The 15,658-nt window shown below is 39.8% G+C and overlaps 2 protein-coding genes across 3 annotated transcripts in view; one reads left to right on the top strand and one right to left on the bottom strand.

Annotated features, from left to right (window-relative positions):
* Positions 1-15,658, top strand: part of cdk7 (cyclin dependent kinase 7) — a 72,697-nt gene that overhangs the window by 31,283 nt on the left and 25,756 nt on the right. The window lies entirely within an intron of this gene.
* LOC110987238 (cysteine-rich motor neuron 1 protein-like) overlaps positions 1-15,658 on the bottom strand; it is a 45,115-nt gene that overhangs the window by 4,454 nt on the left and 25,003 nt on the right. The window contains exon 3 of the mRNA XM_022249801.2: positions 3,425-3,623. Coding sequence (XP_022105493.2) covers positions 3,425-3,623 — 199 coding nt within the window. The remainder of the gene's footprint in view (positions 1-3,424; positions 3,624-15,658) is intronic.

Here is a 15,658-nt window from a genome sequence, read left to right as displayed (position 1 = left end):
AAAGTCATTCTTTTGGTTTGAATTTATGGCAGGTACTTGTTATTTATGTATTCTCCATTTGTGTTGACGGAGGTGGATGGAATCAAATAAGCTTTGTACTCTCTGAAGAGAGAAGTTTTTAAAATGTGCAAAGTGTATAAAGTCACTTCTGTTTAATAATGTCAACATAGAATAGTATTCATATTTGTAGCAGCTGTCGAAAGCCTCTCAAGAACCGCCAACTTGTCATCTGTGTCCATTACTGCATTTTTTGAGGTGTTCGTGTTGGCAGCTTAATTACAGAGGATATCGGCCTTAAATGCCATAGACTGTCTACATTTTGCCCATGGTTTGGAGCATTTCAAAGGCAACCGCTCAGAAATCTCTAGAGAAACCAGTTTTTTTCCCCATGCTGCTGTTGTTGGAGTTGTGTTTGGTCACACATGTTTGTCACTTTGTCATGATTAACATCAACCACCTGTTGGACGTGACTGGCAGTCACAAAAGGAGATGGATAAAACAAAGCCCTAAAGGCTTAGAATGAAGCATTTGGGGTAAAACAACACATTGATGCATATTTTCTTTAAATGAGTTAGCCAGTTTTGAAATGGAACATTTCAGAGGGCACTGAAAGTTCATGGATAAAAATTGAACGGTTCAGATGCCAAAAAACAGGTAAGTCCATTTTTCACCTTTTAAGAAACCCAGCGTTTAAAAGACACAGATAGCATGACTTTGTATATAAATGTGGAGTGCTTATTTCATCATATATTGAACACTTTTGGCAATTTTAATTGAAAAAGAATTTAAATTGTTCAGAAGGAATAATAAATTACACTGTAGGTCGATGGGTTTTCTCCATTTTTGTAACTTTGGCTTTGAACTGCATTTGCATCTAAGCTCTTCAATTACAGTGTCACTTATAGACTGATCTGGTGACAAGAATCAGGAGCCGTTACTGCGGTGTCCCCACATGCGTGAACAAAAGACATGCACATTGAATGCTTCCTCATCAGCCAATGGGAGCGCACTGCTAACCAAAATCATGTGCTCGTCAAGCTTAGGAATGCACGAGTGACGGGGACACCGCAGTAATGGCGTCAGCAAATCAGTCTATAAGGTATCATTACATCAGAATTTTAACAATGGTTTGTTTACGATTTCACCTTTGTCTCAGGAATTCTCATATGGTGCCAAAGGCATTTTTCAATAGGGTCGTGATTTTCTTTGTGCATGAAAAACCTTTCACAAGCCTATGTGATTGCCTCTGTACAGCCTTCTGCCAATGTTGAGTTTGTACGGGCTGAAGATTGATACAGAAAAGCAAAGGAAAAAGTGGACTCTCTACTCAATATCGTGGTCCTCCTGGGCCTTGTGTTGTCGTTGAGTACGTCCATCGCAACAATGTTATGCCTGAGATTATAGGACTTGCAATGGGCTTATGATGGATTGGCAAGGAAGTTGATAAGTTTCAATGGACTTGACGGCTAGGCTACCATTTTTGTCCATGGATAAAGACTGTGCACATATTTTAGCATTGTAAAGAGCATGCTTAGACCTACCTGGCAGTTCAAGTTGAGAATATATTGTTAGAAAATGTTAAATCACAATTTGTTCTGAAGGGTTTGAATCGGTTCGGACGAACCATGTGCAGGATTGGTCAGTAAGAGAAAACAACAGAGTCACAACTTCTGTAAATCCACCATTATCACAAACTGTGAATCTGTTTATTTTCACTTCATTTTTATTTCCACTTTCTCCAAACAGAAGAACTTTTTATTGAAAGGAAAATAGTGTGTTGATTTTGACCCCAGAACCATCCGAGGTTGTCAAGGGAAATGGAGGGGTTGTCCTGGGTCAACTGAAGAGCTATTTGTCAGGTATTCAGGTCATTTTATGGCAAGCTGGGAAACGAGACCTCATTACTCTTTCCAACATCTCAGATTCTTCAAATTGTGGGAGCATTCCAAAGCAAGTGGGCACTTAATCTAATATCAAGCGCCCATTCATTGTTGAGTATTGTGGTGGCCTGCCTACGATTTACGTCAACAGGGCTCAGCTGTAGTCCCCCATATTTACTTTGGGCAGAATATCTCTGAAGATTTGTATATTTGGCTGGGATGTCAGTATGTGGACCTTATATTTAGAAATTCCAATAAGAGTGAACATGTGAAACATTTTTAGCATGCAGATCCAAATAGCATAAGGGTTTGTGTTTAGCTTCACCAATTATTAAACATGAAAACATTTGATGAATGGTAATGTCTTGCAATGTCAAGTTGTGTGTAGTTTGGATGCTTAAGTGAAAAATACCAGAAATAATCATGAAAGTGATTCGGATTTGGAAGCCATTACAAAGTTTTTTGTAAATTATTTATTATGCTTCCCAGTAAATTAAGCCAGTATATAGTTCATGACATAATTCATTTATCATCATATGGATGATAATATTTAGCCATGTCCAAATTGGGTATCCTGTGGCTATGGCTATAATTTTTGTAATTGGTATGCCACAGAGAACAGCCATTGACAAAGCAACTGTGAATAAATCAGACATGGCCTTTGCTGCTAGTCTGAAATCCCAAGGGATTATCAATTTTTTCAGCTTTAAAAATTGGAAAGTATTGAATTTCTGCAAACAGCATGCTCAGGGGCACTTGATTTCTGTCCAGATTTTGTTTACTGCTCATTCTTGTGTTGTCCTGTAATTATGAGCTTAAACCAGTGGCATGTCCAGACAGTGGGGGGGGGCCTTACCCTCTTGGTGATTTTTTTTTTAGGAATAAAAAGTGCTGGCATTTCAGAAATGGAACTAGCACCTTGTGAGGTTGTGGGTTAATGAGGATTCTTTTTATGGATTGAAAAGATTTGGTCATGAATTTGTCGAAAAATTGCCATTCCATCCCCCCCCCACCCAAGACCCAAGACCTGGATTTGCCACTTGCTTGCCCCTTTATCTGTCTGGGAAGTTTAATGTTTCAATGTGGTGAGACTGAGAATTCTTCTGGTCAGTGCCTGGAAACCCATAGGTAAGCTTAAATGCATCAAAAACAAAATTGGGTGCAACCAAATGGTGTCAAAGTCAAAGGAAAATCTTAGTAATGATTTGTGAAGTTCATCAAAGATGGGGTCTCAAAAGCTGAAGTTGAAGCAAGACTCCAGGCTACATTGAAAAGAGCAGCTCGGCAACAGCGTGCGACCTTCACGCGTGATCCAACTAGATACGTCTGCACGACGTGTAAAAAAGACTGCCACTCCAGAATCGGGCTCTATAGCCATGCAAGATTCTACCCTGCCCCCCCCCCACGCAAACCATTGCCTTTCGAGACTAGGATGCCGACACATATAGCACTTGTAACCTTACTAGGAGTCTCCAAATGGTTTGCATATCTATTACCCCTGTTCACTGGGCCATGAGATCAGTAATAGCTGAAATGGTACTGACCTGTTGGTCTATGCTGGCACACGGCCAGATTGCCTTGGAGCACACCTGCCGTCTTATACACTTTGCAAATTGCCGCATGCAACGGAAGTCATCTCGTCCGCAGCGCCCACAGTCCGGTTCGAGGGCCACAAACTCACAGGCCATGCAGGACGTGTGCTGGCACTCTCCCTGGCAGCTCTTTTTGCGATCAACATTGTCACTGAAATGATCAAGCAGAGGGAAAAGAATGAAGCGTTTGTCAGTAAAGAAGTTTTTGTCAGTAAGTTCCAACAGGTCCCCATTACAGCACTTAGTTCAAGCCTGCACATAATTTTACCCCAGATCATGTGGTCTCTGCTCTGATGCAATACCTGATAGTGAACACAGCATACCGAACACAATTCATTGATAGCAGCCCTTGCCCAAATCCACAGTCATTAGTTAGCCATTTGTCCCTGGCGGAAGAAGATCATGGTATTGTATCTTGCTGAGGAACACAAGTACCATGGTCATGAACAACCTGACAGATACATGTATCAGTGTCTCGGGACAGGTTGCCCTCAAACCAGTCAAACTGCACACTTGTACTTGTCAATGCTGCCCAATGGCTAATGAATGTGAACAAAGTGAGCATGTCGTAAAACAACCCTTCCCTTCCCACCTGTAGATGCACCTGCTGTGGTGTTGGGCAGATTTCTACAGGTGTGTGCTTTTACTGGAAGTACATGTAAGTGGCATTTCCCTCATGGCCAAGTACCCCATAATTTGGTTACCATTATATAAGAAGAAGTTCTAAGCAAAACCTAAAGCATTTTGCCAACTTGTGTGATCTTTTCCTACATGATACATGTAGTTTCTTTGCAAGAAAATGAAATGTATATAATGAAAAGCTTTTGCTGTAACCAGAAACTATTTAAGAAGTATTGTTTGGAATGCAGGAGTTCTATGTTTCATTTTTTTGGGGAATTAATTAGTTTAAAAGTTGGACCTTGTTTTCAGAAATGTGTTTTGGTATTTGTGGAGACAGATTTGAGTATCAATACCTGTTTACCTCTCATTTAGCAGTAAAATTTTTTAAAAAGGTTTTTTAATGATCATGCGACTGTGGTTTGAAATGCCAGGTTTATGGGCTTTGCACATTGGTGAATGTTTGAGTTTTTTTCAAAGTCTTCAGACCAGAAGTCATGTTACGGAACAACTCTGCCCTGTTATCCCATAATAACCTGAGACACCACGTCCCTGGAGAACCACAACTCCCCAATCCCAAGTTCAAAGGCATGTCCAGCCAGCAGGCTCAACAACACCCTGAAGCATAAACCCCCTTTGGTAAACCCCAATAAACCATCAATTATGCTGGTAATTTTGTCTGGCTTCTCCTCTGGCTGACAGAATTATAGGAGTTGTGTGTGAGTTTTGCATAAACTGTAGGAGGACAGGTGGCCCACTGACCCTGGGGTTTGAGGACAGATCCCAGCAAGGTGTCTGTTGGTTGGGGTTTTTGGTTCCCTATTCTCGGGGATGTTACACCACTAGGGAAGGGGACAAGAGAAATTGTGGTGATGTAGCTGATACTTCAGGCTTGGTGAACTTGCTAACTGAAGATTAAAGGTATCTAGAGTATGGCAAGACCTTGGGGAGGCATCACCCAAATTAATGCGCAGGGTTTCTGAATTGCCACCCCCCCAAAAAAAGGACTCTAGACCTCTATCATAGGGCAGCCATCTTCCTTTTCTATCGTTCAAAGCAACATAGCAGTATCATAGCAGAATCATGATAAAGGTCTATAGTGTGGGGCACAAGCCCTCCCCGAGCCATATTTTATTACACAGTGAGCTAGCCGTTTTCCTGATTTTGTCAAGTTGTTTGAATTCCCTTCTAGTTGAAATTTATTAAGTGACACTTGTGCAACATAAAGTGAAGCATGGCTGATTACATTTACATGTGAAACTAAAAATGTAAAAAACGAGGTATGTTTGGGAACAAAATGAGCCAATTGCACTGATGTTTTGAAGGGCATTGTATCATATTTTTAGTTTTGCATGCCTGAGTGAAAGTTATGCACGCCCTTTTTTTGTTTAGTTTTACACAAGGGTTTTGGTTTGTGCTTTCCTGCTGTGGAAAGGCCCTCTTTATTTTTTCTGAGTCAGCCATGCACCACCTCCAACCACTCTTGCCCATAACCTTTTAACAGAAGCTAGATCAAGAAAAATTGTTATTTTGTTATACTTTATTATGGGATAGGAGCCAAAGAATGACCACTTCACCATAAAAACAGATGAGTAGAGGACCCTAGACGACTGAGGACAGAACCCAGCAGGGCATCCGATAAGTTGACTGAAGGGTGTTACATCACTTATGGGACAGGATGTGCTGTCATGCCATACGTCTTTTGCTTGGAGGGCAAGGGTTAGCCCTACAGCTGCCCCTATGGCCTCAGCCAAAAGTGCAAGCACTGGCAAGCACTTGAACTTGGGGAATGTGTGTTTCTGGAGCATTTCCTGTCCTGTTGTTAGTGAATGTTTTTATCTTTTGGGGGAGGTTGACATTTATCCACCAAGTGCAGTGCAAAAGAGACTTCATGTATGCATTTGCTGAATGGTATAAATTTGTTGACCTGTCCATTTTATTACTCCAATAATTTTTTGTGTGTCGCTAGGCGTGAACGGGTTTTGGCTGGAAATATTTTTGGGCTGTGTGTGGCCAATGGACCCAAAATTTGTTTGATGTTACTTGAACAGGTCTGTAACTTAATGTGTGCATGTGTTACATCATGTGTAGCTTCAGAGTGGTTGTCAGTGAACAGATCATCATCCATTCAAAACACTGCCAAAATGATTGTCTAGGGGAGGCCTAATGGTTGTTATGAGTACATGTTTCCTGTTCCACTCCTATGAACAGTTTTTAGGAAAGAGACAAGCAAACATTTCTCAATACGAAAATTTCCCATGTTAAGAAAACCACTTTTGGCAGTGATGTAATGAAATACTGTTTTACAATCTTCAGAGAAGTGCATGTACCTGCCAGAGAAGTAAACATACTTGCACACGTACTTCAAAATTGGCAAATATTGCTTCATCTGCAAGCATCAGTCATGTCTAGCAGGATTTTTGAGAAAATCTGTGACAAGATACAACCCACTGACTGTCTTTTACTCAGCAGGAACTGTTAAAAGAAGCTGAAATGCTTATAATGTTTAATTTGATCTGTCTTTGATTTCTTTCTTTCTTTGATGTATGAATGCCCCCACAGGAATCTCATTTTGGGTGTTCTTCAAACTGATTGATTATGGTGTGATGATCTGCAAATCTGAGGCTTGCTTCAGTGTTCTTCTTTCTGAATAATGTGATCACACTGATTCACCCACACATATGATTGATGGGGCTTATGTGATTGCAGCTTGAAGAGTATGAGTCAATGACGCCGTGTAAATTTCAGCAATCTTTGAACTCATTAGACAAAGTATTCCACGACGCCAGCTTTATTTCTTTGTCCCTTGGAAATACAGAAGCATGCCTTCCTCTTGTCTGGTCAGGAGTCAAGGATAAGTGGCTTCATTTGGAGATGTAGAATTAGATTAGTTATTCTTTGATCTATCAAGATGTCTGCTAAAGTAACGTTGATTAGCTGTGTTCTCACTGTCTAATTCCAACTTTATTGTGAGGTAGTTTTCTGTGGCATTTTAGATGTGTTCCCTGCCTGCTTAGCATACAGTTACATGTACTGGTAGAGTAGAATAAGGACTTCAGGCTTGTATAGTCCCCCGCCACTGTGTAAAGAGGAACTCTTATAAATATAAGGCTGAACAGATTGTTGGAAGAGCACCTGTTTGGTGATCTGGACTGTTAAAGTTCAAATCCTTATCATTTTAGCCTCATTCTTGGCAATTTTTTGTAAGCAGTCGATGATGCTGCATCCCTTCCATAGACTGACTTCTGCCGATCATAATGTCAGGTTGTCAGCGGATCTTGGCACTTGCAACCACATCTGTTACTCCCACCTGTCCTCTTTTGAACATTTCCCCTCTGCATGGCCAGGGGGGGGAAGGATTTCGGAAAGTCAGTTTACTCATGCGATGCAAGATGACAGCAATGTACAGGTGTATCTTTCACTTGTAGCAAAATGTTGCACGTCTTTGAAGGAAGAGGGCCATGGACACTATACATGTACATGTAGAAGGAAGGAAATTGAGAAAGCTGTCTGAATTCATTAGCTTTCCTCTCCATCCATGCCTAAACTCCAGACACCCTCCTTGGAGCAACATCAGCCTGCTGTACGTTTGGTTTGTAACCCCATGTTCTAGTTACATGTACGGCCACTGTAACAGTGTAAGTTGTGGCCACAACTCCATACAGGAACCTTAGGTAGCACTGTATGGCACAATTGAGAGAGTCAACTTGTAGGACACATCTCTCATACATTGGCTTGATCTTATTATGACATCATGCTAACAACTTTGGCTGTGGCATTCACACAAATGTGCACAAACAGGTTCCTGTAGCATCTCAATGGGATTATAGTAGGTGCACATTGCAATCCAATTCAAGTGTCTGTAGTCTCCTTGTCATCACCAAGGGGGGTATTTGCGAGAGCTCCAAAAGAAGTCAGTCCATGGAATTTTACTGAACAAATCATAATGCAACTCAGAAATCCCTTGTTTTTAATACACATGCGTGCCACATGATGCCACATCATTTTTAAAGCTTTACTGTGTAACGTTGATTTTGTGACAGAAATATTTCGTCACCAAATAATATGTTTTTATTGTCTACGCCCAGGCCACTCCTTCTTATCCTCCCCTCAATGGCTCAGTAGGAATCACAATTTATTATCCAGCCAACCAATCTACCTTTTCTTTTAACTGAGATTGCCCTCTCGTGGGACTTTATCAAAATTCTATTCACATGCTGTGACCAACTTGTTGAAGCACCAGTCAACAAGGGAAAGAGGAAGAGGGCACTGTAAATCACAGAAATTAGTTTCAGACCAGATCGTATTTTGGCAGTTACCCTCCCCCTCCCAAAAAAAGTGAAACCTGAGGTGCAATGGAACATTTTTGGTTTGCGCTTTCAGTTTATTACAAAGGCTGCCTTACTGAAGGGTGTAAAGAATTTGGGGAATTATTTTTAGCGAAGGCGAATGAACCGAAACAAAGAAACCACAATGGAGCCAAAGATATTTGCCTTGTTTTCACAGAGGAAAGTTCTGAAGTGCCACCAGTGACATTTCTTGATAATACAAGATTTGTGACTTCTTGGATTTAGTTTTGGATGTTTGGATTTTGGTCTTTGATGCAAATGGAGAAACCAAAGTGAGTTATTTGCAAGACGCAAATGAGGGGAAATGAACAAGGGAGAAAAAATGAAAACTTTAATTTCTGTTTAGTGTACATAAAGTGCTCTGGAACTGTCAGAAATGATTTCCATAATCGTCTTTCATAGAATCACATAATTCATGGAATCATTATTCAGAGCCAGAGTGGAATAACTGGATTGCATTCTCAGCATATAGCACCGCCCCTGGAGAAACACATTTCACCTCCACATTGCTCACCTTTACCTGGCAGTCTGTATACTTTCTAGAATCCACATCGTTAGTTTTACGTGCTGCAGATGGACATTGCCAGACAAGTGAAGAAAGTAAATGAGTTAGCACCCTCTAAAAGTGAAATACTGGGTCAGTCAGAGTTCTCTGAGTTTTATATGAATTGTTAGTGTTCGTTGGTGTGAACAATACTGTACATTTTAGCCGTAGAAGCAAATTCTGTCCCCCACCAAATTTCTTTTGATACCAACGTAGCACTTTCATGAGTTTTTCAAGTGCTGATGTACCATACTTTTATAAAATTGAGATACATCTCATGAGCTAGTCATGAAAAAAAAGTGTATTTCCCAAGCAAATAAGTACAGGGCCCTTAGTTTTGGGGGGGGGAGGCAAACCCTGGAACTAGGCCTTTCTTCATACCAAGTTTTTGTAATAGTGCACTTGTGTACATTTTCATATTTTCAAACCAAAATATAATTTAGTCTACATCACAAAGGAATGCAACATTTATGCGACCCGATCAGTGTTATCTGAGATAATGAAAAGATTTTTCATGTATGGACAACGTGGAGTGTCTTTCTTGTAAAGAGCCCAAGAAGTGTTTTCTTTTCAGAGTTATCTGAAAGCAAATTTGAAAAAAAAATGGACACTGATCACTGCAGACTGGACCCCCTGTTTGAGATTTCATGTTTTGTGTCTTTTTGCAAGTAACATCTGCCATAGTAAGGTTATCCAAGCTTAGATTTATGTGAGCTTGGATGATGTGAATGTTGCAAAAGTGCACCTGTTCCTCTTTGGTATCCCTCATGATTCACAGGCACCCACATAGAGGGATTAAGCCCATAGCCAGCGGGCCGGCGGGGAATCCTACCCCTTGCCTGAAACATTGTCAAATCCATAAATTATCCGTCATTTTTGCACTTGTTAGCAATTATTTCAGGGCTTCATAAATTGTCCAATTATTGATTTTGAATGGATGGCTTATTTCATGAGTGTGTTGTCCCTTTATGGTGTCCTGTAAAGAACTTGATGATTGGTTTTGCTGTCATCCAAACACATTCTTGCATGGCATTCAGGAAGCTGACTGGTTGTTAAGTTATGTTTGGAGCGCATCATTTAAAGTTACACTGTGTCTGCTCTGTGCTGAATTGTAGACAATGCTATTTGTGGCCTCCTCAAAACCACAGAAATCCAACTTGGGATACTTCTCTAATCTGTATTCTGCAGTGTATGCTTGCCTGGCCATTTTTGGTATATTTTCAAAGTGCACCGACAACTTTCGTACTTTAGGCCATCGAACACTAAAATATCAATTCAAACTCAAATTTCTAACATTTTTTTAAAGCGAGTATTTGCCCTGCAGATTTGCAAAAATGGACATGTATCAACTTTGCGGCATTGCACCGTGCATGTTTCTTGATGTCAAATCCACTTTGCTATGTTTGCACCAGGAGGCACTGATCAGGAGAAAAGAGCAAAAATGTCAATATCATGAACAATGCTTTTCCTTCATTCCATAAGGGTAAGATTAGAGATGTTCCTAGAGTGTATAAAATCCACATGTATGGACATAAAAGGGTGAGAAAGTTTTGTACCTGATTTAAAAAAAGGAAACATAAAGCTTTGTTTTCAGAGAACAAAATTTGCCTTTGTTCACTTTTCATAATAGAAAAGTTCTCTTTCCTTAGTTTTAACCAATGCTTTGATTCACACTGAACCACACACATAAAATATCCACACCACACTTTCTATGGCAAAATTTATGAGTTTTTCACATTTTTGAACTTTTGGGGACAGTTGGAAGTAGCTGGATGTGCGGGTGTCGTGGCTGAAGATCAGAGAGGCAAAAGCTCCAGTTGATGCCATTAATTCACGTTTGCCATTACCCCAAGTTGTGTGTGTAAATCCTCAAGGTTTGCAGACAGCGTGTCATTATTGTTGGATTTAACACAGCTGCTGACCAGTTCTTTGAAACACACAGACTTTTGACGCGCAAAATGTCAGTAGTCATTTAGCGGTTGGATGGAAGAAAAATACCAAAAAAAATGCTTTAACAATTAATTTTTTTCTGGTTGTGGTGTAACCACGGAAGTGCAGCGTGGCTCAATGCAACAGACTGAATGAATTTTACGGCAAAAACTGGGTGCTGATAGAAGCCAAATTGGAGGGCAAATATAAAATATAAACTAGGGGTAAATAATGGTAATTGAGGTAAACCTGGGATGGTGAAAGATTGTAAAAGTTCTGAATACTGTGTCATAAAAATACTGTAATTTGAAGTCAACTATTGCCTTTCAACATCTGTCTTCACAGCCTGATTGGGTAATTCAACCTGACTGGGACAGACATTCTATTTTGCAGCAGGAAACAAAATGCTGGCTAAGCACCTGTTCCATAGCGTGCACATGTATAGAAGGGAGATCTTCAGCTGTACTTTATCCCATACTTTGGACAGGTTTTGTAAGGGTGTAGCACAGAAAAAGATAATGGATTAACAATTGCCCTAGTGTTACATTAACCCTAACCCCAAGGGTGTATGTAAAATCATATTGAAATTGGAGGATTTGGGACTGTTAGGGTTAAAGTTTAAGGTCTTGCCCTATAAAGACAGAACACATTCATGTAGAACTAGTGGCATATGACGGCATATTCCAATAGATACGGTTGTGCTACCTGACTCAATCGCAGTTACTCAATTACAGGAGAGAAACAGGTGAGAGTCATTATTTTTAGCCCCAGTTTTAAACCGAGTGGCTGTGATCCAGGTATTTCCTGTAGACCATAACATGGGCCCTAGGTGGGATGAGTGCCCCAGACGGACTGAGTTGGACTGAATTAAAGTCCTGTCGTCAGATGAGAGGAAGGGAGGCTGGGAAGCCCACCTGCATCCTTTGCCAAGGAGCCAAGCTCTATGGTTAATGCCTTCCTGGAAGTAGACTTCAATTAGTTGTGCAGTATCATTGTTGTGAGGATTTTTTTCTGTGATCACTGGTGGGGTTGACTTTTTTTTAGACAGAGGAAATGTTGACCAAAAAGTTGGCCCTGAAAAGCAAGTTACACTTTGGCGAAATGTTGGACTAATAAATGAGCTAAAGTACTAAAAACCATATCATCCATATGAATTATTGGACATTTTACAAAGCAGAAGATTTAAGCCCAGTTCACTACACTACTTAAACCACTCTTGTGACGTCACCCTATTCAGTAAAGTGTCGATTGTTCTTAAGAATGTACAGTTAACTGCACATTCTCAAAAAGAATGTACAGTTTTTAAGAATGTAGAGTGTGGACATTCTTCAAAAGTGACTTGATACATGAAGAAAAAGCACTTGTGACATTAAATTGCAACATTAAACACCATAAGAAATGCTCTGAACAGTAAAGCAGATTGTTTTAGACGTTCAATACAGTTAACACTCAAATTTTTAGATTTGACACGGTAACATTTTCCGTTAAGATTTGCGATTTTCAATTAAAGCGAACCGCTCCTAACATTGCACTATATAATATTTTTAATGTGTTTCTATCATTTTTACATACCTTTTGAATTTTAGTTTCATTTTTACATATCCCATCCATTTTAGTTTTATTTCATCTTTTTTTCATTTTAATTTAGATATTTATTCTAATGGTAACGTATAATTTTTATTATTTTTATCCTTTATCTTTGTGTATTTATTTTGAAATTCACGTGTAGCAACTTAACTTTCGGTTAGACCTCAGTTTTACCTCTGTCTCTGTTATTAAACAACTTTTAAAAACAACTTCAGCAATCACAATTCATGTACAATTTTGCAAAACAGATAAATCGTTTAGAAACTTACGTGTGATACTTCCCAGATGAATGAGAAGATATTCCAAATGCATGTAATTTCCAAACAGAAGAATTTCCTTTGGCGACTGAGGTATTTCCAAGAGTAAGCATGTACTTCCAAGGTTGTAAATGTTATCTTCGTTTGAAGAGACAGTAAACTGTAGTTCTCAAATAAGTCACTCGGGAAACTTGCTTGTTGGTGATGGAAAAGGTCCCCAGCTCTGTACGGTCATATCGATAGCCTTTGCTAACTTAAATTCAGCGTATTTCTGCAACTAACATATAGATATTAATCCACATGGACCGTACCATACACTGATGGTGTTGACTGCATGTCTGTGTGTAACTTCATGTAAGCATGTACTGTGCCTATGAATAGTTGTACACTCAGCTGAGGAGTTACTCAATCATGATGGCTTAATGAGGGCAGGAATGAAGCTTTTATGTACATGCAGATATACATAGCTAGCCAACGCTGGACAAATGATGGATTCATCTCAAAGCATCAGTAAAGCCTTTTTTTCTCTTGTACAATATGAACAATAAAGGAGGGAGGGTCGTGGTTTAAGTCGGAGAAATGACGAAAAGCTTTTTGAGTCGTTTCTCCTTAACATAACAGTTACTGCAAAAGTTTGGCTTATTGTAGTAGAAAAATATGCTGCTGCTAAGCTACGGTATTTCACGGGTTGGATGTGCTAATGGTTGCCAGAACGTGGAGAATTCCACACCCTTTCTCTCCCTGGATTGCTGTCACCTCACAGAAAATAAGGGCATGTAGCTTAACTGGGGTTCACCTCAAGTGACCCCTTACAATAAATCCTGGCTTAGGCCAACCATACTGTTCATTTCACCATATAGATTGTGACGTAATAAAAATTGCATAGTCACAAGGGTACAACACTGGGTGCCATTGATGGATACTTGCATCACAACAAATACTGTATTGCGTAGAAAATGCTTTCAGGCATGCCCTCCCGCCTGATTCAACAAAGATTACAGAAGTATTGTAGATGATGCAACGCCCTAGCAGTTTATAAGACAACCATCCTTTGTATTAACTCCCCCTTCATCAAACATAGTGATGCATTTGTTAGCATATCATAAATTCAGTAGTCATTTTTTTCACATCCTATGGGATGCCAAATGGTTTTGATTCATCAGCATATTTCTTCGTTTTTATTACACAGACTTTTTATGTCCTTTTTACAAAAAGAAAGCCAAACTGTCCTGCAAGTGCTCCGGGTATAAAATTCAGAATGCAGAGCAGCAGAACTGGGCTAGACGTACCTGGTTTTTATGGGAGACACGGATTCTGCCCCCTTTAGCCTGTCCCACAAGGCACCCCAAAGTTGTAATTCACGGCTTGAAAGAAACATTTAATTTCCGCTCATGCAAATAACTTCCGAGTATAAATCAAAACCCACACACACACCTGAGTAAATAATAATGGGTTCCTCCCCCCCCATTCCTTGCTCTCGGAATGAGAAGTGTTGATTGTGCTCTGCATGAGGTAATGTTGTACAATTCCCTGCTGAAATCCTGGTAGCCAGGATTCTGTCCTGATGTCGGCCAGCTTTGTGTCGTAAATATTTTGTCAACAATTTCTGCAGTGAGTGCTCCCAGGACAAGTTCAAGATTATGTTTTGGAACTAAAAATCCCAGATTTTTGTCTTGGAGCACTCCCACCCCTTTTTACATTTGTGTATTCTGTTCTTATTGCAATCAATTTAATTGAAATCATGTCATGGGATATTATTAGTAGGATCATCAAGATAATTTACTTATGCCACTTCCTTTGGCTGATTAAAGGAGCTTCTCAAGATTTTTTGATTGTGACAATGTGGTGATTCAGAATGGCTAAATGAAAATATGAGAATTCTGGACACATTTTGTGTGGCTACATTACAATTATAATATAATTGATATTGACTTAATAGAACCAGTCTTGAGATTAGCTTCCTGTTTTGAAACAGTTTTATTAAGGAAGTAAATATGTGCTTGGCTGGTCTTAAACATTACCAACCAAGTACATATTTATTCCCATTCATAAATACCCTTTTTTAGTGAGTCACAAGAAGTCAATATATGATTTCCAAAGATTTTGTTCTAAAATTTCACTTTTATTTTCTTGGGTTGGGGTACAAACAGGGTTATGGCCAGAATTAAAGAAAAAAAAGGTAGAAATTGATTTTGGGACAGTTTCATGTCCCCTTCCTTCCCAAAATCCATCAAAAGCCCTGAAATGTAACCTCACACCTGAGATTGCCAAATTAGATTACATAAAGAAATCCTCAACGCCCTCCCTCATTTGATTCTGTAGATCCGTCCTTTTAACTGTCTAGATGTAGAGGCCTATTCCGGTATTGCCCCTGAACAGGAGTGAATAATGAATCATACATTCGGCTGTTAGTGGTAAAATCACGCGCTGCACATGATTTGATTGGTATGTTGCAGCTAGGTTTAATGCACTGCATGGACAGCAAACACCACGTATATTTCAATTTGCATAAGTGCGGCATTTTTTTATAACTTCAGTTTTCAGGATAACCTGATTGGGATGCTTAGTCACAGAGCCACTGTCTAATGTGTTTCTGATTGGAAAATCCCATGTGATTGGTGAACTTTCCCTCTTCAAAAACTTAAATTGTATGTAGACTGTGCATTCAAGAGTTTAGTGGCCTCTGAGTGAAGTCCTTTCCACCGAGTTCAGAATAGAAGAGGAAGAAGGTTGGGCAAAGCGCCAACTTTGTCTTTGCACTGTTTTTGAACTTGAAGTGTTGATGGGCACTAGGGATACATTTTGTTGTTTTCAACACCTTGGAGTGAACATCACATCAATTGGTGTCTGGGTTTCTTCCTCCCGGTTGCCTGCCCCTTGCGAAGGTTGAGAAACTACAGGG

Source organism: Acanthaster planci, linkage group LG05, assembly GCF_054643075.1.
Source record: "Acanthaster planci isolate LZ-2023a linkage group LG05, COTS_SCS, whole genome shotgun sequence".
Lineage (NCBI taxonomy): Eukaryota > Metazoa > Echinodermata > Asteroidea > Valvatida > Acanthasteridae > Acanthaster > Acanthaster planci.
The sequence above is the reverse complement of the archived record's forward strand: the minus strand, read 5'-3'. Positions and strand labels throughout refer to the sequence as shown.